Below are 27431 nucleotides of genomic sequence, written 5' to 3' on the forward strand. Positions count from 1 at the left end.
GGAAGATACAGGGGCCTGAAATGTGCAATCCTGTTGACCTTCAATACTTCAAAAATCATTCCAGTTTTTTTAGCTCCTGTTGTTTGCCATTCCATTTCTATCCACTGCCACTGAGTATACAAATGACAAGAGTTGAAAGTCTATTTTCTGTACAAACAAAATGCGTGCTGCTCCTACTCAGCCAGGGATTTTATTTACTGTCTGCTTACTAACCTACCCCCATCCAAGGACTCTATTTCTTTCAGTTTTAACACAACCCTTCTTCACCTTTCCCTTCAGTCATTCTCCATCCATGTTGCTGGCCTGGAACCATCTGTTGTCCAGGGCTGTGTGACCAACTTTCACAGCTCCCAGAGAGAAGGAAAATACTTCAGGATACCAGAGTATCATGAAAAAATGTCTGTTAAAAAAACAATAGGCACCACTTTCACATGAGACACTCATTTTTCTGCATGCCCAGCTCTCCATGCTGCACAAGCAGAGGTGCTCAGCTTTCATCACATTTGTAGGTGGCTTTCACCCAACATTTCTGCTTCATCTGATGCTCAGCCCATGCACACCGAAAGGCCTGTGGGCACCGGTCTCATCCTACAGAAATGGTGGGAAGTACAAGCTAGACACAGTGGTGGTGGGATCTGTCCTGACTTCAGCCCTCCCCCACTCCCTCTGAGACTGCAGCCATCCTGAACAAAGCAGTACATCTGGCCTGACAATCTCACTATTGAGGAAACAGGTTAAAAAGTGTCAAACACCACCCAAGAAAGCCCTCATGTAAGCAAGATTTGCAACAAAATAGCATAAGTACTGAAAACAGAAACCTGGCATTTACTAATGTGACGAAAATGAGAATTCAGAAGCACTCGAATATTTAGAAGTAGTAAAGTAAGGCACAGTGGCACTTATAAATCCGTAAGATATGTGGTTGCTCAGCATGGTAAATAAGAGAATACAAACTCTGCAACAGCACAAGAGGCAAAATTTTGTTCTGCATTTCTACATCATGTGAAATCACTACTATGTGATCAAAACCACCAGCTAAACAATGTGTCACAGACGCTGTGCAAACTCTGTGGATCCAGAAAGACTTTCCTTTTGTACATGTTTCCACATGTCCCTGAAATGCTGTAAAACGCCACTCCTGGAATGTTCAATGGCTTGAAAAAAGTAGTATTTACTGAAATACAATTAAAACCAAACAAGGAGACATGAGGAAAAAAGAAATTTAGGGGTTCTAAAGCACAGATTCTCTTACTAGCCATCCTGGAGAAATATTTCCTGTCTTCCCACATCATCAGTGAGCATGGAACTCTTGGGCTAATCCAGAGGAAATCATAATATAGAAATAAGTATGACTGACATATTATAACATGCATCTATACTGCAATTTTTTGCTTTTGGGGCTTTGTCATCAATCAAGATTTCTTTCCAGTCTTCATCTGACCAAGGAAACATGACCTTTCTCATTTTTTTTGCACACCAAACCAACTTTTTAATGGAATCTAATATACAAATTAATGTCATTCAGACCACATACTTTTCTTCTCTTGTCAATACCTTGGGTCATCCAGTAGACTTGGCACTGTATCTACTACATCAGACCTAACAAAGACCCAAAATTGTATCTGATATTCTTAAGTAAGTTTCTAACTGGTGATAAAATTCAGGTTAGTGCAAAGAAAATAAAAGGCATCTGTACCTATCTAACAAAGACCATAGTCTCCTCTATGTGAAAGTCATTTAAGGCACCAATTTATACTTGTTTGTACAGGTGTGTAAATAATATGTGCACATTGTTAGGAACTGGCATTAGATAACATACGCAGTCATAATGGATAATCAGAGTGTGATATGGGAAATAAAGACTTACTCAAATCTCTGCCATGTTTAATAGCAATAGAATACTTTTTTGTTTTAGTTTTTTCGGAAAGTAGAGGTTTTCAGATATATGTCTGTTTCATATGTTTTATTTAGATGTTCACTTTCTTTACATGAAAGGATTATGAATCCATTTCCTTCGTAACTGTACATTATTTGGAAAAAAAAAAAAAAGGATGATTAAAGCTAACATTAGCATACTAAAGAAAAATGCATACAGTAATCACTACCATAGTTACTTAGGACCAGTTCAATCCAAAATCATAAAAATATAAAGAATTGCAGAATCTGGAAGATAAAGCTATGATACTTGGCTTGCTTATATTACTAAAAAAGGGAAAAAAAAACCTTGTCTTGTTTTTTTTCTTTCCTTTTGCTTGGGGGTTGTCAGAGAAGCAGAACTGCAAGTGTGGTCAAGGGGAATATAACCAAATTCAGACTGAGCCCTCAGATATCTGAACTTGCAACTACCACCATCATAATGATGCCTAAAAATTGTCATCTATGAAAACTCATCCATATCGACTGAGGCAAGAACTATTTTTATGAGCACTACTGTCACCCTGAAAACTCACTTTTCTGAGCTTGTTGACATAGTGTCTAAAGACTTTCCCAGGACAGTAACTGTAAACATAGATATGTATACATTCTTTCTGATACACGTCCTTTGATGGACATCTCTCACAGCCAGTGTGGTTGGGAAGGTGACTATCCTGACTATCCAACCCCTGGCTGTGGTCAGAAACCTATAAATTCTGAGAGAAGAAATAAAGCTCGCTCTTCCTTTCACCACACCTCAAGCTGTGTTCATGTGACCTTTTTTGTATCCAGCAGCAACATCTGGTGATTCCTGACGTGTGTTGCAGGTGACGGTTTGCGAGGCATTCTCTGGCCCTGGGCCATGGCTGCTTTTGGGGTCTCTTCTGCAGAGGCCTTGGTTGTGGGGGTGTGGTGTGCTGTTTTTGATCAGACACGGATTGATGTTTCGGATGCTGACTTTCAGCAAATGTATGCTTATGGGAGAACTGAAGGTTTCTTTCCTGTGGTTGAGGCGATTTTTCTAAAGCCGGCTTGGGACGCGTTAGGCAATTGCCTGATCCGGGCTATGGTGGTGGCTTACGACCCCCACCTGGCTCGGTTACTGTAGATCTGGTGACAGTATGACCGCACTTTGAACAGCTGCGTGTTCTCTTATGCTGGATCAGTAGCTGCATTCTCTGCCCTTGATGAGAGGTCTGGCTCTAGCTCTGGCTCTGGCTGTGGGAGCGGGGCGGGGCTCTCCCTCTCCCCCGGTGGTATGGAGCCGGGGGGCAGCTGTGTCTCGGGTTCTGAGGTTGGCTCCCCTGGGATCACCAGGGCCCCTGGTGGGTTGAACGGGGCGGGGGGGGCTGTGGAGGCGGTGGGCGTATCCCTGCTTCACCCGGTGCCCCGGAGGTGTAAGCCTGGGGCAGGGTTGGATCCTTGCCAGCGGGCACCACGGAACCAGTGGGCGTAACCCTGCCTCGCCTGGTGCCTCGGCGGCGTAAGCCTGGGGCAGGGTGCCCTCCTTTGTGTGCCCTCCTAGTGCAGACCAATGAGGGGCTGTCTGAACGGGGGTGGCGCCGCCCCTGGCAGAGGCATCAGGGATGGTCCCGTGTCCTTGCTGCAGCTGGGCTGTGCCCTACCCCACGGTGGGGGACGGGACAGGCCCAGGCTCTGTGCCAGTGGCTGTGCACACCCACACTGTTCCAGTAGAGGAGGGGCTGGCACCGCTCCACGCGGAGCGTCCGGCACCGATTCTTGGCTTTTGCACTCCTGAGGAAACGCTATTAGGAGCAATTCCAAGCGCTGCTCCTCCCGTGCCGGATTTGTGGGGCGTGGGGACGGGTGCTGCAAGTAGTGCAGACATCGGGCCAGCTTCTGCCAGCTCCATGGTGTGGGTTTCCCCTCTTGTGAGCGCGGGACGTCCCCTGGCAGTGGAGAGGGATGGTGTTGTGGCTCCGCAGGCCCTGCGGAGGACCTGTGCCTCGGTCCCCCCCTGTGCTGGAGGTGGGCCGTGCCGAGCTGGCTCCACCCTGCCCCGCCTCGGGTTCCCGGGCATCGCCCTAGCCTGTGGCTGGGGAATTTACTATTGGCTCGGGTGGTGATGCCACGGGGGCGAAACTCGTGGCCCCCATGGGCAAAGGGTTCCAGGCTGCTGGAGTCTCTTTGGCTGGCCTGTGGACTTTGCCCCCCCTGTCAGATGACTGTGCAGCCGTGGGATCAGGCACGATTTTGGGGCGCAGTTGTGGTGTCTTCCAGCCAAGTGCCTGGCCCTGTCTCAGGGAACTCTGTGAGACAGGACGCCGCAGGCAAGGCCGCTCCTCCGAATGGGTATCAGGCATTCCGTGTGCTTCAGGATGCTTTTGGCCCAGTGGGTGAGGACATGAGTGCTCCTGTCGGGGGATCAAGTACCACTGCTCAGGGTATCATTGTGCACCTAGGGAACATTGATTCAGATTTCCTGGGGTGCATTTCTGCCATGGGTTCCATGCTCATCCCTCCTGTTCCTATCCCTGCGGGACCCAGATTTGCTCAACTTGTGTCTTTTAAATCTTGTGTTCACAGAGCGGAAGATCAGCTGCGGGGAGATGGCAGCTTCGGGTTCCCTGGGCCGCCTCGGGTTCACTGGACTGCTGTTCTGATGGCCAAGGATCGTCCTGAACGGGTCTGCACCCTGTCCATCTATGGTGAGACGCCGTCAGAGGTCAGCCTCCATGGGCTTCTTGACACTGGCGCGGACATCACGATTGTCAGGTTTGCTGACTGGCCCCTGGAGTGACCCTTGGACCCAATGCTGACACATTCAACGTAAAGAAGAAATTGAGACTGACTCTTTGTTCAACAGATTTTGTTGTCCTCCCTCATGATAGACTAGTCGCCCTCCATGAATTGGTACAGGAACAGTTGGACCAGGGTCATCTGGAGCCTTCAACCTGTCCCTGGAACACTCCTTTTTCTGTATCTAGAAGGAGTCTGGGAAATGGAGATTGCTACAACACCTCCAGAAAGTTAATGCTATGATGGAAAGCATGGGGACGTTGCAGGCTGGCATGCCGTCACCTGCCATGCTTCCCGCTGATTGGCTAGTCCTCATTGTGGATCTGAAGGATTGTTTCTTTACAATTCCTTTGCATCCCGATGACAGACCGAAATTTGCCTTTCTGGTGCCAGCTATCAGTAATGCTGAGCCAACACAGAGATATCAATGGAAGCTTTTGCCGCAAGGCATGCGACATTCACCGGCCATTTGCCTATGGTATGGGGCTCTAGCCCTGTCTGGAGTTCGCTAGCAGCCTCTGTCTTTATATGGATGACATCTTGATGGCTGCACCCACAGAGGATGAACTTCAGCGGATAAAGCCTCAGCTGTTCCCTGCCTTGCCTTCTCATGGGCTACAAGTGGCTCCAGAAAAGGTTCAGAAACAACCTCCCTGGAGTTATTTGAGGGTCAAAAAAAATTTTTTTGGGACGAACAGTCCAGCATCAGGAGGTGCGATTTTTGCATTCAGTGAAGACATTGAATGATGTCCAAAAATTGGTGGATGTTTTTACATGGTTGCATCCCTATTTGGGACTGACCACGACACAACTGTCTCCCTTGTTTGGTTGGTTAAAGGGGGACTCTGATTTAAAGTCACCTCCAACACTGACCCCAGAGGCACAGCAGGTGCTGGAGGATGTTCAGTGAGTAGTTTCTGCTCATCAAGTTTATCGCATTGATCCTTCCATTGATGTCGCTGTCTTTTCATTACCACTCCGGATTTGCATCACATAGGTATCATTGGCCAATGAAATGATGAATGGTCCGATCCCTTGCATGTCTTGGAAGGGGTTCTTCCTGCCCCGTCAGCCACAGCAAGTGGCAAACTTTACTGGACTTTCTTCGCAGCCCAGACATAGTCAGGAACCTGTGCAAGGACCCACTGTCTTTACTGATGGTTCAGGGAGGACTGGAAAGGCCATTGCTACCTGGAAGGATGGATCTGAGTGGCTGGTTTTGGACAGTCGTGAGACTGGGTCAGCCCAACTGGTGGAATTATGGGCTGCTGTCATGGCATTTCAGATGTTTTCCCGGGCACCTTTCTATTTGGCCATGGATTCTGCTTCCGTGACCAAATTGAGAGCCATTCACGAGCAGATGTTGATGCTAGACATGTGTTCACTTTTATTTTTTTTGTAATAACGAAAGGGTGAGATATCACCCTGAAATTACAGCCTTCTGATTGTATGGAGCATTGTTTATTTTCCTATTATTTTTCCTTTTGATTATTTAGAATGTTGCTAGCTTCTTTGTTCATTTTTCTTTTCTTTTTCTCTTTGTTAAAAACAAAAAGGGTGAGATGTCACCCTGAAAACTCAGTTTTCTGAGCTTGTTGACATAGTGTCTAAAGACTTTCCCAGGACAGTAACTGTAAACATAGATATGTATACATTCTTTCTGATACACATCCTTTGATGGACATCTCTCACGGCCAGTGTGGTTGGGAAGGTATTATCCTGACCATCCAATCCCTGGCCGTGGTCAGAAACCTATAAATTCTGAGAGAAGAAATAAACCGCTCTTCCTTTCACCACACCTCGAGCTGTGTTCGTGTGACCTATTTAGTGTCCAGCAGCAACATACTACAGCTGGTTGTAAGGCAAAAAATACAGAGTGGTAACAAATAATAGAGTTAGGAAAAGCTGAATTCATTAGTAAGTGGAAGAGGAAGCAACTATTGTGGTAAATAGGAAAAGGTGCTGCAAACTTGGGAGGAAAGGTATGAGCTGAAAAAGGAATACAAAGGAATTGTAAAGGAACCAAAGCAAGCAGAAAAATAGTAAAGGACGTTCGTAGTACAAATGTGCAAACTGATAAATTACAGAGGCCATCTCAAGCTGGGATACTACAACAAAGAAATCTAGAAAGCACTAATGTGTAAAGAGACTGTGCATAGTCTCAAATGCAAATTACTGTGCAATGCAAATTACAAAATGCAAATTACTGTGCAATGCCACATAAACACATGAGACAGGGTGACTGCAGTTACTGAGTCATCACTTCATCTGCCATTTTGGTTCTTGGGAAATGAAGATATTCACAAATCTAAGTAAAGTGTTACAGAAATCAGAATATTTAAGAAGAGATTCAGGTTTTGCAATTTAAGTAAAGATAATACCCTGAAAAGTAACATACAGAATTTATATACATATATAACTTAGTTAAAATGCTATGTACAAGAAGCAAATAAGAAATATTCAATCTAGAATTCAACATAATTAATACATACTCAGGTTCTAAACTGTTCCAAGTAAATCTGCCAGAACAACACAATCCAAGAACTTGTTATTAAATAAAATTGGCATAACCAATAAATGTGCTATTTTGCAAAACTATTATTTTAAGCTATAAAATCAATATGAAGCTTTGGAGTAGTAACAGAAAAGTACTTTTTCCCTAGCTGGCACAACAGCAGGTGCAGCACTGCATGAAAATACAATTTATTTTTTGAAGCCCTGTGAATGCAGTTATGTGGAGAGACAGAGGGTGGGGTGTTTTCCTCCCCTGACAGATTGAAAAGGCTTTTCCTGTGACACTAGCCCAGGAGGCTTAGCTTTTCTGCACTACTGAAGCTGGGAGACATTATGTCCTTTTCCCTGATATGGATCTCCCAAGTTCCTTTCTGAAAAGCTGCTCATTTTGAAACCTGCTCTTTGACAGTCCTCTTGTCCTTCCTGTTCTCAGCCCTTCTCCAAATCATATGTGACCTAAAGAGGAGGCAGAATCAGAAAAGATAAATACCTCATCTTTCATTAACACTGAAATGTTGTCTGAGAACTGACTATTATCTCAGTCCATTTTTTTTCTCCTTCCAGTTTTAAGACCATCTATTGTTGAATTAAACAAACATAAACATCAAAGCTATCTCCCAATAAACAAGCAAGCTACACTGCTTCTGTAACAAAAAAAATTACATAATAAAATAAACCAAAAAAGTCATTAAATGAACACTAACAATCATTTGAAAGCACATCTATTTACTTGTTCTCAATGAATTTATAATTTATGATGTGTAATTATTGATATGACATATATTCTATTATACATTTTTCCTAAAAGTCTGAGTTTCACCACCCTTGAAATAATGCAATAACACCATCTATGACCTAATTACATTTGTATATTTAAGATATCTTAAAAAATTAATTTACAAATATTTTACTAATTATATTTTCTACGAATATATAAAACTTAAACATACATCTTCTAGAACTTGGATTGAGTGAGCCCTACTATATCAATTTTTAACCTCTTTATCACATTTGTAAAACTGTATAAACATAGAACCTTGCTTGTCAGCAAACTAGTGTATCCTTTTCTTTCTTTAGTTAATTAATATCTTCTTATAAATCTAGTTAATTTCTTTATTAGTTAATTTAAGGTAAGCAGTGTTTTCTATTACCTGCGTAACTTTCATCCTACCAAGGGAAACGTTAAGGATTTCACAGCCAACAGGGATATGGGGGGAAAATCCTGTTATTTGCTTCCTAGACTAAAAGAGAAGTGATCCTCTGACAATCCAAATACTCAGATTCATTTATTTAGCATCACAGTTGTGCCTAACACTTAATAAAATCTAGAGAAACAGGGAACACCCCCAAACAACTAAACTGAAGTCTTCTTATGCTGCTTTTAGGAAACATTTTCACTATCTGTTTTATTATTTCTTTGTTCAATAGCTCACTAGCTAAATTTCTACAGCACTAGAAACCTGCAAACTAAATCGAATTTGAGACAAAAGGCAAAAATATGAACAAAGGTCATGCTCTATAATGATATACCCTTTCAGCACCCAATTCACAAAAATAAAAACATACAATATTACATGCAATGTATAGGTACAAGCTTTTCCATGGCAGGCAGGTATGCAAGGTCTAACAGCTTAAACCAACAGACTAATGCAGATTCATGCCAAAACCTTTCCTCCTGGAAGTCAGACAAACTGTTACATTTCTGAGTAAAAGACCATTCCAATGAATTGCATGTCTCCCTTAAATTAAATCTGCTAGCAAGAAGTACTGGAGAGCTGCGTTAATGGTTCTCTCGTAGCTCCATAATACAAGTAATTGTTAACTATATGTGTACTATGAAATTATTAAATGTTTGTTTCCTAATGTCAAATCAATTATTAAGCACATAAGAAGCCATATGAAGGGCTTAAATTATTCACTTTCATTTATCACTTGGTCTCTCAACTTCAGCAACATCGGAAGAGTATGATGATATTTAAAATGAACATTGCTTATTTTCAGTACTCTGAAACATTAATATTCATATTGATAAATGTTATTTCCCATCAGAGAGAAAAAACTTGCCACATTCAGTTCATGCATATTTATCTGAGTCTTACATTTCTACTGTATGCAAATATGTGCATTAGCCTTGGCAAAGTTCATTCACATGACTTGCACTGCAATTATCACACTGAAAGTAAACTATGCAATAATCTTGATGAAAACTACAATCAGCTCAGCCTTTTTACTTAGTTGTCCCCTCCAAGATGAAAAACACACTTCAATAAATGGAGTCAAGGAAAATAAAATAGCAGGGAAAAAAATAATTTCATAAGGTACTTTCAGTAATTTCCAGGACACTTCCAATCTCTTCTACATCATTTACATATTACATCAAACCTGACTCATCAATGTTCTAAGGAATGCCTAAAGAGATAAGAAATAGACAAAAATTACTATCCCCAGATGTTTTAAATTCTGAGACTACTTCTCCAGAACACTGGATGGATAAAAGATATTTAGATAGTAAAAAGCCATGAACTTTTAAAATTCAGAAAATGCAGGTTTTCAGCTTTTAGATGAACTTCAGGCACAGGTCAAAGGAAATTGTCATTTAAGATATGTGGGTAGTTTACAAATGTTCAGTGGTCCATAGAAATAAAGAACTAAAGGAATGCCCCCGAACCACTGAAGTCCATTCTCTCTGAATGAAGACACTGACAGACACTCAGCTAAGGACAGCATCCCACTGTAAAACCAATTCATTATTTTAATCTTTATTATCCTGAGGATATTAACCTCCACAAGCCAAGTACCCCAATGGCTATAGGATAAGTTCTAATTTTCAGTTTAATTTTTATTACGAGACAGATGATTTTTATTTTTGTGTGGGTGTAGGTTTATGTGTCACTAATTCTTTGTCTTCCATAGCTTTGCCTCAAATCTGATGTCTGCAACCACAGACTATCTGTAGATGGCAGTCACACCACCTTCAGCGTTCTCCTCTGCAGATCTATACCCAAGCCAACCTCTTCTCACCTCCTCTCATAAAACTCACCTTTCTCCTGCAGGTCTTCTGAATAAAAGCGACTAAAAGTTTACATAGTCATCCAGGCAAGGATTCATCTTTAGCTGGATACTCTGCCATCATAAACGAGTCTTTACTGGACACATGGCCAAATGACCCAGTGATCAGCTAAGGCTTCCTCTTTTCATTCTGCTTGTCCTTGCTTTTTTTTCTACTGATGAACTCAGCCTATAGCTGTAATTTCTGCCGTTAGTCCCCAAATGCAGGCATCTCATATTTCCTATTATTAAATTTCATCTAGCTGTTATTACTGCCATCCTCAAGGTCAAGCTTTTCTTCCCTATAACACTGTGATCTTTTGCTGTATTAGGAGGCCTTGAACCGGGTCATCAACAAATTTCATTATAGTAGTGACATTCAGTCACCCCTTCACTAGTAAAAAGCACTAATAAAGGACAACATTCTCCAGAGAGCTCTCTGAGAAATCCAGCCAGAAATCTTCCTCCTGCCAGATGCCCTCTAAAGTCACACTACCTGCCATCTCCCCTCACCTACATGTGCAGCTACCTTAATAATGGTCATCTTCTTTAGTCGGGCTTCTAGTCTCCTATTTGGCACGAAAATAGATTTATTTTTTCTTTCAAAAATACGTTCCCTATTTAAAGCTATAATTGGTTCTTTTTTCATGAACTGTTCTCATAATGCATTGCCATGACATAGCAAAGGTTAATAATGGCACATTTGTTATGCCAGCCGGTACTTCAGGGGCTTGCACATTATTGTATTATAGTAATCTGTATTACTGATTTTAATAACTGGCAGGTATGTCTAATAGCTCATCTTTTTCATGTCTTCTATAGAGATATAAACCATACCAGACTTGATAAAACCACTTCAAGGTCTTGCTATTAAGCCTGTGACTTTATATATCTATAAAAGAAGTATTAAGATAGAAATAATCTATTCTCTTTCCAAGACTATAACTGAGAATATGGCATATATTGGTGGACTGGGGGGTGGGTCTTGTTTTTCTGTCATACCTATTCCTAATGGAGAGTATCATTTGCTTGGCAGTATCTTTCCCTTTTCTACAACACTCCTGATTTTCTTCATGTCCCTTTTCAGGTGAATATTCACCTCTAAGATACTGAACCATGCTCCTACAAGATTTGGTTCCTTGTTCAGGATATTCATTCCTAAGAGTCTGATTAATCTTGAACTTTATAAAAACTCAAGTCTCCCCCACGCTCCATCCTGAACAAGTAGTATAGCACCAATTCATCCTTTCCTGCAGCACTTTCCTGTGCTGCAGGGACATCACTGACACCTGCCTTGCCTTCCTAAAACATCTAACAATATATTTTTTATATATTTATATATTTATATATTTTAATAATATATTTTTTTATACTGCTTAACCACAAAACATACTATTGGTAGTTTAGGGCAGGGCTGACTGTAGATAAGGCAAGGTGTGGAAATCAGACCCAATGTAATTCACACAAAGACAAGTCTTCCCTTTCTGCAGACCCACTGTTTCACCAAACTGCCTAATACAGGAGCTGATTACCACAACCATAGAAACTTTGTGCAGACCCTCACCCCTCAACACACAACAGATATCCCCAGGTGCTAAGACAGTATCAAAAATACTAGGGCATAAAATTTTGCCCACCCTTCTTAAGTCAGGACTGCTCCAGGGCCCAAATCAAACCATTCTATATCAGCAGATTAAACCAAAACAAAAAATACTTTAAATACTCAAAAAGTAGAACTTAGGCTAAAATAATAAAATATATATTCTAAGCATATCACTCTAGATATTTTTTAAAACCGTAAGTGTCAAATTCCGCTTGAAATAATGTCTGTGCTTTAACTGAATATAGAGAAGGAGGAACACGTGTGGTGCAAAAGTATTTATGGTTAATAAAAGTATTTATGATTAAATAGAATTGAATACCAAAATCCTGAAATTATAGAATTCATTAGACTAGTATAATGCTGCACAATTACCCTTTTTTATATCATCTACTGCAAGTTTTAGGAGCTCTTTTTACCCACTGGTATCAATCTGCTATGTCATATTTACATACACCATGTATAAAAGGCTGAGGAAGTATTAGACATGTCAGAGGGTGACACAGAAAAACAAGAGAAAACCAATTTAAATTCTTTCCCCAGCATGAAACTCTACAGACAGGTACTGGATTTACATTTTGGAAGGAAAGGTGCTTCATACACTAGTAAGGAAGAGTTCTAACACACCAAAACCAAACCATCACTCCTTACTCAGCTTGCCCGCCTTGCATTATTTGCCATCCACCAACACACCATCCACAGATTTCCTCAAGGACCCTGCTAAGTAAGCATTGCCCTTGGGTCTTTCCTCAATGAAAACATCTTCACACATTACTGCTCACACCTCAGACTTGGAAGAAAGTTGCCAGCAGGCAGTGTCTCTCTCTGAGCCTCAGCATGACGACCTTTGCTCTATTTCTTTCCTACCAACCCAGATGTCTCATGACTCCTAGCAGGCAGCCCAGTCTCCCTCTGACTCATGCAAACTGTAAGTACATGAAGGTCCTAACAAAGGATCCAAGTTAGCCACCAAGGAATGCCAGGGGCTCCAATGCCACAAAAACTTGGGCTGATAAATAAATAAAGGAGGGTTGCCACACTTCTTTAAGAAAAATTGTCAGGTACCAAAGACTTTTGCCATCACTGTTTCAATTTTTTTCATGTTAAGCCGCCCACTGTTTCCCTAAGGAGCTCTCCATCTCCCTTTTAGTGTACTCACTGTTCTTCATTGTTGACAAAAAGGAATAAGGGAGCTTGAACTAACTAAAGAGGTAAGTTAGCTACTAAGGCTGATAGTGCAAATATGGTGGCTGCTCTCCTAGATGGGTTAGTGATGATGCCCAGGCAGTCCAGTGACAATAAAAGCCTTTGTTCAGTTTCAGCAGGCAATTATGGAGCCAGCATGGAGCTGGCAGATTGGCACAAGGGACAAAGTAACTGTCCTCCTCCTTCAAACATCGGCCAGATACCCACCTGATAAGACCTTTGCTCCACTGCTGTACCTGCAGCCAAAGAAGAGTCAAGGAAATGTAGACTGATAAAAGCAGTCTGCAGGGATGGGAAAAAGGTAGCTGAAACCAATTACTATTTGCACTTATCTCACATCAGCCTACAGGTTTCTAATAGAAAAACCAAAACAATGGCCCTGACCAACCACTTCATTTCCAGCACTCTCCTAATTGTGGGTTATTTGAGCTATTTGTCTGCAGGCTAAGGAAGAACTTCTCTGTATTAAATATATTTTGAGTTCCTAACCAAAATAATCTCCCTCAAATAGTATTTTTATTGTAAACAAAAGCCGCAAAAGTTTACACCTCAGGTTCCTTTAGACAACAGAGAAAAACTACATTAAGCAGTTGCAAACAGCCAAAAGACCCAAGAAAATCATTAAGCCAAAATTTAGGAGATGCAGGGTTGTTACTCAGAGGGCTGTCCACAAATGACATAATAACATGCTCTTTCTAGTAGCTGTGGTATGCAGAAGATCTATCTTTCAATAGTTACTAGTACACTTAAGAAATGCCATATTCTTAACAAGCTGATTCAGAGGACATGAAAGTTATGACATTTTAAAACTCTCCTGGACCAGAACAGAAGTTAGGCTGTAATTTGAAGTAAATTAAAAGTAAATTAAAATAAATATATATAAACATGATGTAAATTAAAATAAAACACTTGTTTAGTAAGTAATAACTGTGCATGAACTCTTTCATTTTAATAATTTTATAATTTCATAATTTTAATTTTCATAGTTTTCTAAGTTAATGTTGACAGAGATACATTTGAAACCTAACTAATTTTAATTTTACATCATGTCTCCTTTCTTTCATAAAAAGTATAAAGGAATCACAAAACCACTTTAACATGCCAAGCAAAATGGTTTAAAGATTCACAAAATGTAAAATTTCAACAAAGAACCTGTCAATGATCACCAAGGAAGGATTTTTCTGATTTGTTTCCACATAAGAGATAACACTAATTATTGACCTACATATTCTCTATGCAGAGCAAACAAAACACCAGCATCACAAGAATACAAGGCAGTGTTTTATTGCTCACAGCTTCTGCAAGTGTTTGAAAACATCAGACCTTCAATTAGTCTTTTTTGTAATGTGTCATATTCCCAGAAAGATTCCCATATTTCCACGGTTTACTCTTAACTGACACTAGGCAAAACTACTTCTATAAAAGCAGTCCACAAAACTGCACTGCTATTCAAAGGAGAAAAAAAAAAAGCAGGTTTGGGGAAATTAAGGGTCCTACTACAAGGAGCCACACTGCCTTGGACTCTTAGAAGTGGCCAGGGGCTACTCTGGCACAGTGCCTCTCCTGTCAGATGCCAAAGACATCTGCCGTTGGGTCCAGGCGTTCTGGAAAAGCCCTGCCCACTCTCACATGGAGCCTGCAAAGCACTCGGCAAGGTGGCTGCCTGGAGCCAGCTGCTGTTGGCAAAGCAAGAGAAGCTTTTCTCCAAGCAGCTCTTCACACAAAGCAATGAGAAGACTGAATATCAGAGGAGTTGTGTCCTGGCAACCTACTGAAAGACAATACCATTACCCAGAGCTCTACAGTCCTTCGTCACGGGGCCAGACACATTCCTTGCATGCTGAGGGAATGCCTACATTTTTCTTAAGAGGAAAGCAAGGCAGAAAAAATCATCACAAGCTAAACAGGACAGAGACATCAGTATCCTTCTCAGATACCTTTCAGTCCACGTGCTTTTGAAAATCATTATCCTAGCTTTCAAAATACCAAAACTAAATTAAGTATAATTTACAATTAATAAATAATATGGCTAACTAAATATTTGCATCTAAGCTTGAAAGTCTGAAATATTTTAGCATGACATGACACAAATGCCAGTGAAAACAAATGGAAAAAGTAAGATCTAATTACCTAGATGTGGTATAAAAAAGACACAAACACTCCCAGGGTGAAATCCATATCTAAAGAAAATTATTTAATGTTCTGATTGTTTTTTATTACATGCAAATGTAATCTGGTTTGGTAGTTTAAACTATTGAAAATATATAAAATCTTAAAAAAACCCAAACCAGGTAGGAGGTTTCTTATATAATTAATCCAGGACCTTCCAAGAAAATGAAAACATAAAGTCACACACAAAGATAAGAGCTCCTAAAGTATTACCAACATGCATCAGTAATTTAAATAATTTACATTAAAGAGTTTAAAGAAACTACTGGAAGTTCAGTATTTCCCCAAGTCTTGGCAAGATCTGAATAAAAAGTCAGAGAATTTATTTCCAGTCTATCTCAAGAATGTAGAAGGCATTCTGGAGAGAGTAATACAACTTAAAGGTTAAACTCTTAGAATCAGCATGAAATCTTCAGAAGACCTATTTATATGTTTAAAATACTTTTTCCATCCTTTGAAGAGTTAAAAAAATACTATATGAGCCATATTCCCATGTAGAGCAGTTTGGAGAAAAGAAAATAATGTGACAGAATTCAGAAGAATCGATCAGACACAGTGTTGGATATTGCACATCATTTATTATGTTTCAAAAGTGCTGCTATTAGGCTGCAATTGTATTCTTCTTTTTCTTCATTACAAAATTTAAAAAATGTGAAGGGTACTTCACTTCTTCTCTACTCATCAATTTTTCTAGACAAGTAAGGAGACTCCCAGTCCTTTTTGTCATGTGTTGCTAGAGAACACCTTTTACACCATGGAAAGCCTACACTGAGAGTTCAAACATTTTAAACTGGAAAACATAGCATAAGCAGTGTTGAACAAAATTAGCATTTCTGCCATACCAAGTGGTCACTAGAATCAAATAGTCACTCTACAAAGAAGATGGTGATTGGAATCAAGTATTCACGATTAAACTACCTTAAAAAATATAAAAGCAAAATCCTTCTAATATTTCCTAATGTATTTTAAGTATGCACATCTCTGGTATTTGTAAAACAGATGAAGTGAATCTCAGCATGCAACCACTTAGTCACAAAAATATTTTGTGAGCTGTCCCACAAAAATGAATGTGCATGCTTTTGTATAAAATGATTCTTGGAAATGTACCCAATGGAAATAAAATTAGAAATAATGACAGTCTTACCTGGTCCCAGGGACAGATGATTCCTCCAAAACACATAAAGAGATATCCCATGGCAACAAGACATACCCAGACCACCAGAGAAAATATACGAAGCAGCTTCTTAAATACAGGTTCTACGCAGACAAGGATAAATATAGCAAAAAAAATTGCTAGGGCTGTTGGAACAGTTATTAAAAATGCCATGTGGTCTTCAACTTCCTGAAAACAGAGGAAAATGAAAAGGAAGTTAAAAACAAATGTACATAAAGGTCAGACATCAATAACATACTTTAAACTTATTGTACATGGAGATGCCAGAAAGATATGACTAGATATCTAAAGTGAGTTAAATCAAAATAGGATTTCTTTCATGATAAGAAACTGCTATGTGGAGCATCAACCTTGTAACTACTACTGTAAATAATAACCACAATAGCATAATACTTCTTCTATTACTTTGAGTTGCAGCAGGCTGTGAGAAGTGTGTGCAACATGAGGGGGGCTGCATTGGAAAGCTCAGTCTGCAGTGGACCCACAGCCCATGGCCAACCATCCAACAACTCCACTGCTGGCACACACAGAACAGAGAGGGGCAAAATGCAGAAGAATGGAGCTTGCAAGAGCATGAATCTTCAGGAGAAAGAAACTTCCCCTGAAGCCTGGCATGCCCTTGCAGAATCTCTTCTTTGCTCTGCAGACTTAAAAGACCCATCGCATCAGGAGAGGTGCTGGAGCTGAGCCAGGGAGCTCCATCTGCTCTGTAACAGCCAACGCAACCACAAGAACATGATGGGGGACAGCAGCAGGGACTCTTTTGTGAGCGGTACAGAGGTGTGCCTCTGACACATTCCTGAGAGCTGTGCTGCTTACTGGGGGCACATAGCAGGGATGTCACCAAGAGACTCCCAAGCCTCACAGAGCCCATTGTTGCCTGTAGCTAAAGGACACAAAATGATTCACATGAACACTCTCAGGAGTGTTGGAGAGGAGGATTGCAGGAGGATTGGCACTAGGTGATTTTTAAGATCCCTTCTAACCCTAAGCACTCTATGATTTAATATTATTTGAAGCAAACTGAGAAAACTGTAAATCACCCTGAACAGTGCAGGTGTAAAAATGCCTCACAAATCAATGACATCGATAGTTCTGTAAAAAATACTTTTTGACAGTGATAGTTGAAAGGTACTAAATGTTTTGATTCTGTTTAAAGTATTTATCTGGAAGTACATACTCTAGATTACATATAGACATTTATATGTCTATATGTATAGATATATGTCCTAGCAACTGCTTACTTTGAAATATAAAAACAACACCCAGAGCAAGGACCAGAATATAATGTGAAGATTCAGAATATTCAATATTTATATATATGTAATTATATATTTACTATATATTTATATGCAGAACTTACTTGGAAGCTACTAGACTAACATTAAATCATCTAATGATGGGTGCATTAAAAAAATAAATATTTTGGTTTTTGTTGCTGCACATGCTCAAAAGTAAGCCTGTTTGAACTACAAAAGCACTATATCGAAGCAGTCACAGGATCTTTAGTCATTCCCCAGCTGTTATGAATTCTAACAGCCTCTTTTGCAGCAACAAGGATTCCCAAAAGCAGGCCCTAAATGTTACTGCTGTTACAATAACCACAGACTTCATGAAGAAAAGCCTCAGATTCATTTCTCATGATGAAATCAAGAGAATCTGAAAGTACTTACTTGATGACTTATAAGACATCTGATCACAAATAAGCATATCTTTTTCCCTTATTTGTAGTTGCTTCCTTAGTGCCCTGTTAAATCATGTTTATCGATGGGTTTTCAACATAAATACGTAATGTTTTACTTAGAAGTATCTTAATACGACTTTTTTCCTTTCTTATGTATAAAAGGTTTGCTTCAATTAAATCAAAACTAAAAATTTACAAATAAATTTGTAAATTTACAAACATTTACAAATGCCATCAGCAGATTTATTTTGGTTTTTTTCTCTGATCTAGTAAGTTTTACAATTTGATATCTAGGGACACTTGCTCCTTCACTGTTCCCATTTCTTTATTTTCCTTGCAGCCCTGCTTCTGTATGCACTGCAGACTGTGACACCCAGCTGCTCCCAGCTCCAGCTCAGGAGCAGCCACCACCCTGGCAGGCCCAAACCAAGGGAAACACCACAATATATCCTGCCCTGCCTGGCAGAAGTCAGCTCATCTTTCAACTCTCCTTATTTTTAATTCCCTTTTAAATTTATGAAGTCACACATTTAAGCAATTGTTATTGCAACACTGACAATCACAGTATGAGCAAAGAAGTGTCAGGAAATTTTAAGTGGTGATGCTAAATTTGAAATGCAAACACTAAGCTTACAAATATCAAATACACACACAAAGGCCTTCAAACACTTGGATAGTCACACTGAAAACAAAATTATGGCCTTAAATTTAGGCATAGGGTTAAGTGTCTGCAAGAGTATAGAGCTGCATAGAGTAAGATAAATCTTGCACAGTAAGAGTAAAAATATAAAACCTACCTACTATTAGGAAGAACTACTGATTTATATATCTGAATGTTGTGATTTTTGATCAATCCCATCTCTGAAACTTGTCTCAGTTAATTGATTTAGTAAGTCAATTGACATTGGTTGTCAACACAACCAATGTCATCTCAGTTAACACCAAAAGCATTTAACTTCAACCTTTGACTTCTGCAACTCCAGGTGGGATAGCAAAACTATTGTTGCAAGAGACAGCTGTCTCGGGCAAGAGGGTAATATCAACTTCCTTGCACCATCTGTCATGCAGCGCAAGTCACAGCACCAAAGGAAACCACAGACTCCTGGAGTAAGCTAAGACTGTGGAAAACCACATATTTAAATGATGGAAAATTGGCATTTCAGTGATAAAGATCATGGCTACAAATATACTAGCAAGAAAATCCAGATGCACTTCAAGTGCATGCTTCTCCACATCAGCAAAAAAGTAATAAAAATATTGTACTTTCTGTGAGGATTTGGCTTCATAACAGATGAACAATATTTAGATGCCTGATTAGAGCATGTGTATGCTCATGCAGCTACATATATTTATATATATTTTATAATTAGATAAAAATGTTTGTTCCAAATTTACAGCTATTCAATTTCATTTTTTTTATGCCTACACTGATCTCAACATTTGGCTGAACTATTTTGGTCACTAAATCTAAAATTTTACTTCTGCTTTTTCTCCTTCCACAGTTGCCTACTTCACAATTTTACATTTTGATTTAAATGAATGCTAAGGAAAAAAAAAAAAATAGACCACACAGTATCAGCTCCTGAGCATAGGTGACCTCCCTGAGCTGACACAAGGCAACATCCTTCTGCTGTCATAAACTGCTTGCATCACACCATACCCTGTACAAATTCTGAACTAAAATTGAAATTTAAAGACAGAATAGTGTACACATTAGACAATTTATAAAATACATGAGGAAACAGAACTTTATTGTAATTTGTATCCTTTAAAGAAAGCCTTAATATGTACAGCAGGATTTTCACAATCCTGCCTTTAAAATACATGCTAATGTCAGCTCAAGAAAAGCAGGCCCTGTAAGGCAGAGGTTTACTTTGGAAACTACTTTGAACAATATTTTCCTATTACTTCAGAGGAACTAAATCTTTATAGAATTGTAACTTTAAAAGCAGGGCATGCAGCTTCCTGATCGATATTTGCAATTATCAGCGTGTTTAGCAAGTTGGGTGTTGCAAAATCCTGAAGGTTAGATGTTCTGTTACCTCAACCACTTCCCAAAGAGGTGGGTGGAAGAATTAAAAAATATAAAACCAAACACTTTGGGTTTCTTTCCTGCTAGTCTCAGAAATTAAAATACACCAGAGGTAATGGAATTAAAATATCAGCATGACACTTTTGAATATAACAGCTAAGCCTGCAATAGATGGATCTTACCTGACAGCTGTGTCTCCCTGAGTGTTTTCTATCTTGCTGTCTTTTAATTACCGAAGAAATTAAAAAGTCTACTGTTGAAATTTTTCCAACCCCCACAAATTCTTCACAAGTGTGATAATCTTGTTACAACCAGTAAAATCTGAAGAGTCACTTTCAATCATCTTTCCAAAATCCACAACCTTCTCTCTACGTACATCCTGTTCTTTCCCAGATGTCATGCCCTCAATTTAATTTTAAACAGCAAAGCTGCTGTAAAGCACTTCACTGTTATATATAAAAATACAGTCAGATGAAATAATCCATAAAAATGAAGTTAAAATGCCAGTTTTAGCATAAAATCTTTTAACATGATCCCTCATTCTTTTGACACTTTTTCTTTATTCTTTTTGTTTAATGGAATTCAACAGTAGTCTATATACAGAGGACTTCTGCTGGGATCTGAAATATCACACACTTTGAATTAACTCAAACCATTTACCACATTAGACTCCTACTAAAATCCTTTTTTGCTGAGATCAATGAAGCACATTCTAAATATAAATATAAATCCAAGTGATTAATGTTCTTCAGACATTGATTCACTTTTTTATTTCATACACCTATTCAATTTTTAGTGTCTTCAATTTCTTGCAGTGTAGGTGCATGATGTTGCAAATGTTGAGTGCTAGAAGAAATGTTACAGGGCTCAAGGATTACTAGGTGGCTGACCTCTCAATCAAATATCCTCCTTTAACAGGATTGACTGAAAGAATCTGTTGAGTTTTCTCTGCAGCAAAAACTGCTCATTTTCCCTGTAAAACCTTTTCCAGGACTTGAGACAATGGTTTTCAGAAGACATAATCACCCTTCTCTTTGTAAAACTGGACAGCATTTTAATTCTCTAATATCTCAAATAATATTTCTCTACAAAATCTGAAGAAGTCTTCTGGCTCCTTGTGACCCTTCTCCTATGGTTTTATATTTTAGTGAATTTGCTTATGGCTGACTGCACTGTGTAGTATCTACTAGACTGCTGGAAAAATCTCCATTTTATTAAGAGGTACTGTGCCCTGCTCCTGACCAAGTAGCTGTACGTTTTCATCATTTAGGACAACAATTGAAGAGTTTTTGCCAGCAGCCTCAGGATTCTTTTCTGTCAATTCTATTAGTATTAGTCCATCTCCACTTCAGAAATTGTGCAGTGTCTTTAAGGCCAGATGCGATTTCCAATACCATATGATGTTTTCTGGACCCACAACTCAGAGAGGCTCCTCTGCCTTTTGTGCCCACCATTTACCTTTCATAACATAAAACTTTGCTTGTTATGCTTGCTTAGCTGCCTGGTTAGAAGCTTACTTATGTCCTTTTTTTTTAATCTTTCATCGAGTTTTGTGCAACGTATACAAGGACGTTAGCAGAAAATTAACTGACCTGTAACTTTTAATCAGACCGTCCTGAAGTTTGTGTCAACAAAGCTTTTCATTTTTACTAATGTCCTATGTAACTGCATGCCTGAATTATTTTTCTGATTCAGCATTCCCTGACTTAGCAGATCAACAACAACATCAGGCCCAAAGCCAGATGTTTCATGATGTCTGTTGTCTTGAGAAATTCAGTTCTGTCTATTAATGAGTCTGATGTGCAGTCTCCACTTGCTGTTAGTGCACAGAGATTTCTGACTCCACACTAGATGCATGTCAGTCCAGCCATTTGCACATCACATGGATCACGTGGCATTACAGATGCCCAGCTGCTGTGTGATGCTGTATGTAACCATGAGAAGCAGTTCTGCATCCATGGCCACACTCCACACCATTCTGTATTTGTTACTACATGGGAATATAATTGGAGCAGCAAGACTTCATTCAAACCCTTCAAATGACATTATGGCCACCTGAAGCCTTTCCCCAGGCTTGAAAGCCATGAACCATGTGTGCTGTAAATGTGTTCCCTGTATGAGAAGTGTGCAGATTTGCAATGGTGCAGCACTTCTGCTGCAATCCAACAAGAACTGTTCTTTGTCATTACAGGCAATGTCCTTGTGAGCACACAAGACTAACAGCTAACACTGAAAACACAGTGACCAACCCTGCAGGTCTTGTGTACACCCATGTGACCATACACATGCCTGACTACCAAGCCAAGCACTTTTGGCCAGTGGTTTGTTTTTTTTTTTAGTAAGTCCAGTTACATATAGATATTATTTAGCTTCTCAATTAGTCAGTAGAAAATTATTGCATCCAGATTTTTCCAAGTATGCCTGATAGCTATAAGTGAACTTCACCTGCTTCAGTGTTGTAGCAATGATTATCAGGAACACAAAGTCTTGACATATTAGAGATCAAAGACTTCTCTGTTTAATGTGAAAAACATCAGAGCTCACAGAGGGTTTGGAAAGGCTCTTTCGGAGGTGTCATGGCTGCTGTGTAAATAAGAGTAAGAAAAGAAGTTGGAAGAAAACTTCTGGAGGTAAAATATTCATTGTTAATGAAGAAAGCAGAGAGCTGTTGTAGCATTCCCAGAAATGCTTCTGAAAAAACCCCAAACTGGTTGGCAAGCAAAAGTTCAATAAGCGTCTAAGAAAATGTGTTCAAAAGGGAAATCAAAGAAACCGGGATATTTGCGGAATAGGGATTTTGTCTCTAGAAGGCAACTGAGCTCAACAAAGAATGAGTTTGCTAGCACTTCTAGTATCATAGGAAAACATTCAAATCGAATGTTATAGATTGACTGTTATAGAAAGAAAGTGCATAGTTTAGGAGAAGCAGTAATGTCAAGGAGACCAGTGAGTCTCAACAAAATGAAAGGACAGAAGTTGATTAAACTCAGCAAAGAAGGTTTCAGACTCTATTTTTAAAATCTGGCAGAGAAATAAGAGACCCTATAGAAGAATACACTCTTCTCTACAAGCCTAAGAAGCTAGATGGAAGAACTAAAATGCTCATTGTTGAAGCATTATTTATACAATAGTCACTGAAAACTTAGTGTAAAAAAGACCATCAGTGGAATAATGAAAAAGTAGAAAAAGACTAAAAGCCATACTGTTCACCAGGGACTGAAAAAAGGCCTCTATTAACAGTCTAAGAGAATTAACTAACAGTATAAAGTGGCTATGAGCCACAAAAAAGAGACTGAACAGCAAAGCCCCATAAAAATAAATTGCTTAGAGGACTGGTTATCATGCAGATATAAGGAAGGCTGTCAAAGAAGAAAACACAGCAGGTCAAGAGATACTTTAGTGACTCCCAGATGGACTTGCTAAGCATCACAAAAGCAGATGGAAGCTGAGACCACAGTCTGTGTCTCATGCACTGCTGAAAAACAAAACAAGTACACATGAAAAAACACACCCATACAAAGAAGAAGAAAAACAATCTTGACATCAGTTTGATCTCAAGAAATGGAAAGAACCTGGTCCACAAAATATTGTTATTAAAGAGCTTCTTTATAGGAAATGACAAATCTTGTTAAGCAAACAAATCAAAAACAAAACCTAAACACTAAAATTGAAAGGGGGAGCTATAAGCTTAAGACTCAAATCTTTGTAGATAGCCTGAAGACACTATAAAACTCAGAGGCACAGGGCAAACGCTAATCAATTCCCTTAAACAACTTGAGAAATATCAAAATACCACCAGAATGCCTCAACATCCAAGTAACAAAGCTTCTAAAAACTATCTTCTGTAGAGGAAAAAAAAACAAAAAAGAAAAAAGAAAAACCTGAAAGAGGATTATAAAAAAGGATTTAATATAAAGACTCAATCTGTGGGAAATGGAAAAATAGAAAATTCCACAGATGCTGAAGGGTTCAATCTGCAGCCTTAGAAAGAGCTTGGGTTAATGTAATGATAAAGGTACATAAACATTAAGTAGAAAAATTATAAACTTACATTGCTATCATTGTAAGTAAGAATATGTCTTAAGTAAGAAATTATATTAGGTAAAATAGTTTGAGGTTTGAGCTGTAATAATGTGCCTTATAGAGTAGGCTAGGGATCTAGAAACTATAATAGAGGTGTGTGTATGAGTATGTGACCTGTCAGCTTAGTGGCTAAGAGACAGACACAGTGCAGCAAAATTAAGCAAAGGTGATAGGTTATTAACTAGAAATAAGTTTTGTGTTAACTGTCTGTTGGACCAAATGTTATATATTGCTGTGTAAGAAGAAACTCGTCTACCTTGAGCTATGGCTGACTTGTTGCTCCTCTCTAAATCTCATGACTTCAAGACTGAAATCCAGCTTACGTGAGCAATAAATCGTATTAAATAACATGGTGGTCCCATCCCCCGTTTTTCATCTCAACATCAATTAATATAAAGACTCAATAATGTAGGCCAAGAAAAGAACTTGCTTGAGAAATTATTTTTAAGAGTATACAAATAAGTAGTAAATTCTTTTTGAAACATAATCAGGAGCTGGAAGCCTGCTAAAGGACTTCCAAACAGATGATGCAGGTATTAAAAAGAACAAATAGAGAAGAACAGACAAGCAGAAAGGATTTGGGTTGTTCAGTTTTTTGTTTATTTGTTTGTTTGTTTTAATCTGTGTTCACCGTGGGATAAATCTCGCTCCAAAATAATCTATCCATTGGGAGTAAATCAGAAAGTCTGATTCAAATTGGAGCATTAGTGTAAGGCATTACAGACAAAAGCAGAAACATGAACTGTAAAAAAACTCACCACAAGAAGTCAGGATTCACCAAATAGGGCCAATAAGACTCAAAGAAGAAAGAGCTAAAACTGTAGTAGCATGTAACCTGCACTCAAAAGTTCCACAGTATTCAAAGACAGGCATGTGATGTAATGCTAGTTTCTCCTGGGGTCCTTCTCAAAGACTAAGGGAAGCACCAGTATATCTGGCATCTACCCTAGGAAAAATTGTTAAAAACAAATGTACCAAAGTCCTCAGGAATCCTAGGGCGTATATTCAGAATATTCATAAACAGTTTAGAAAAGGGCTGAACAGCAATCCGGCAAAGATTAGGATCAGCTATGAAGAAACACAAAAGGATCTCACAGGAGTCATTTAAGAGCAAGAAAATAGCAGATGAATTTCAGCAGAGATGTGTGTGCAGAGATGCACCTCAGACAGAGCAGTCGTAACTTTATACATAAGATAAGCTCTTGGCTGGCTGCTAATACTTAGAGATACGTGGTGTTTATCATAGCTGGACCCTCGAAAACATCATGTGCTCACCAGCAGTCAAAAAACAATTCAAAATGCAGAACATAGGAAAAAGGAATAAAGAAGAGAGAACATCACAATGCTACCTCAATGCATGATGAACACTGTAATTCTGGTTCAATCACCACTTCCAAATGAATGCAAAGTAAGAAAAGATAATTTTCAAGAACAGTCAAAGCTCCAACATAGTGGCTAGATTCTGAAGGAGTAACAGTTGGTTTTAAGGTTTTCCTTCTCTGCATGGAGTGAGCACAACTGTCCTTTAGTGCAGCTCTTTTGATGTTTAAAGGTAGTGTCCATCTCAGGTCAACGAGAACAACCTCCACCGGAGCTATCTGCATGCAAAGGTGTAGCCAGAACCTCATGAACTTGTGATCATTCCTACTGTATCATATGCCATGGAATAGAGAACAGACACCTATCCCTGCCAAAACATAATTAGTAGAACCAGGATGTGTGAGCCTTTATATTTTATAATCAAATATATGCCCTGTACAAACACCATGTACTCAACCTGAACAGTGAGTGGTTTTTTTTATACATCCTCATTTACCATATCAGCAGTTTTTATTGGTTTATTTTCCATCGATCTTTGTTCTCTCATCTTATTAACCACATGTCAGATAAAATCTGTCAGTGCATACAACTATGTATTTAATAAGCTGGGGTTCAGAGGGACCAGGAACAGGGTCTGGGAATATGAACAGGACTGCCATATCTTTCAGTCACCCAACAACATCTCAAACTTCTCTTAGACTAGCAATTATCAAAAGCTTTACTTTAAAACATGTAACAGCACAATAAAAACAGGATACTCAAGCCCAATTACTAGTGGCAACAACACTCAGCTGGATGCACTTCTAAAATTGTCATACTCAATTGCAGTAGCTGGCAGCCACAGAAGATAAACCATGTCCCAAAGAGCAAGGACAGTTAATTACATTTGGCTCCCTGAAGTGTCCCCTTCAGAAGAGGGGGGATACAACAAGCAGAAAAGTGAGCAAAAATCTGCATGCTGATGAAACTATTTCATGCTCCAGAGGTAATTAGAACCTACTCACATAATTTATTAATTTTTAATATACATAAAAAAAGTGATCAAAATATCTTTCTTGAGTACTTTACATGCATTGGTTCTGACTTCCTCTCAAAAAAAGGCAGGTTAATAATGCAGTTTAGCTTGTTTTTCAGATATTCTCAAAATCCTTCCTCATATTATGAAAACATTTTTAAAGAAACTCTCCAACAAATGCAAGTACTATTTATACAAATCACAGTACATCAAAGATAAACCGAGTAAAACACTTAGGAAGAATGTATATTTCATAGTTAAATAGATTCAAAACGTGTTGTTGAAAAAGTTCCATCAGCTAAACATTATGGATAATGCAACAGTTCACAAGACTCAAAGACATGTTTTTCAGATTAACAGCACTGTAACATGTATTAAAAGTGAAGTTATGGCCTTTCTTGTACCCGTATAGATTCGTGGAAGTCTGAAATACTCATTTAGATTTGTGTAAGTCAGAAGTACTCATTTGACTCTTTGAGCTATTTAATATTGACAGTCACGTATTTTGGCTGTCACTTTTAAATTGAAGCGGAAAGGTGGCTTTCCCTCACCATTTTTCTCCTGACATAATAATCTGAGAATCTGGCTGTAATCAAGAAAAAGTGTCAAGATGCAACTCACTTAAAAGTAAGAATGACAAAATTTGAACCAGGGAGCACATTTTAAGGGTCTGTTTAATGAAGGTAAAGGTACACTTAGGCTTCTCTCTCTAACGGATCTTTTAAAAATATATTTTGCAAGAATATTCCTAAGATTTAACCAATTGCCATAATAGAGTCGCATGAAAAATAGATTTAATATTGAAAGGCACTAGTGTCATTTTGTAATTACTATTCAAGTGTTTCCTAAGGTTGTGCAATTACATACTAAACACAGTTATGACTATTGCAACAATGTTCTTAAAGTTTACTC

The 27431-nt window shown here is 38.9% G+C and overlaps 1 protein-coding gene across 1 annotated transcript in view; it reads right to left on the minus strand.

Annotated features, from left to right (window-relative positions):
* The window catches only part of ADCY2 (adenylate cyclase 2), a 270105-nt gene that overhangs the window by 231947 nt on the left and 10727 nt on the right, over positions 1-27431 (minus strand). The window contains exon 2 of the mRNA XM_088055670.1: positions 16356-16553. Within this exon, the coding sequence (XP_087911796.1) occupies positions 16356-16553 (198 nt within the window). The remainder of the gene's footprint in view (positions 1-16355; positions 16554-27431) is intronic.

The sequence above is a fragment of the Pseudopodoces humilis genome, chromosome 1, assembly GCF_049639895.1.
Source record: "Pseudopodoces humilis isolate 2021_Gansu_Grassland_sample_001 chromosome 1, ASM4963989v1, whole genome shotgun sequence".
Taxonomy (NCBI): domain Eukaryota; kingdom Metazoa; phylum Chordata; class Aves; order Passeriformes; family Paridae; genus Pseudopodoces; species Pseudopodoces humilis.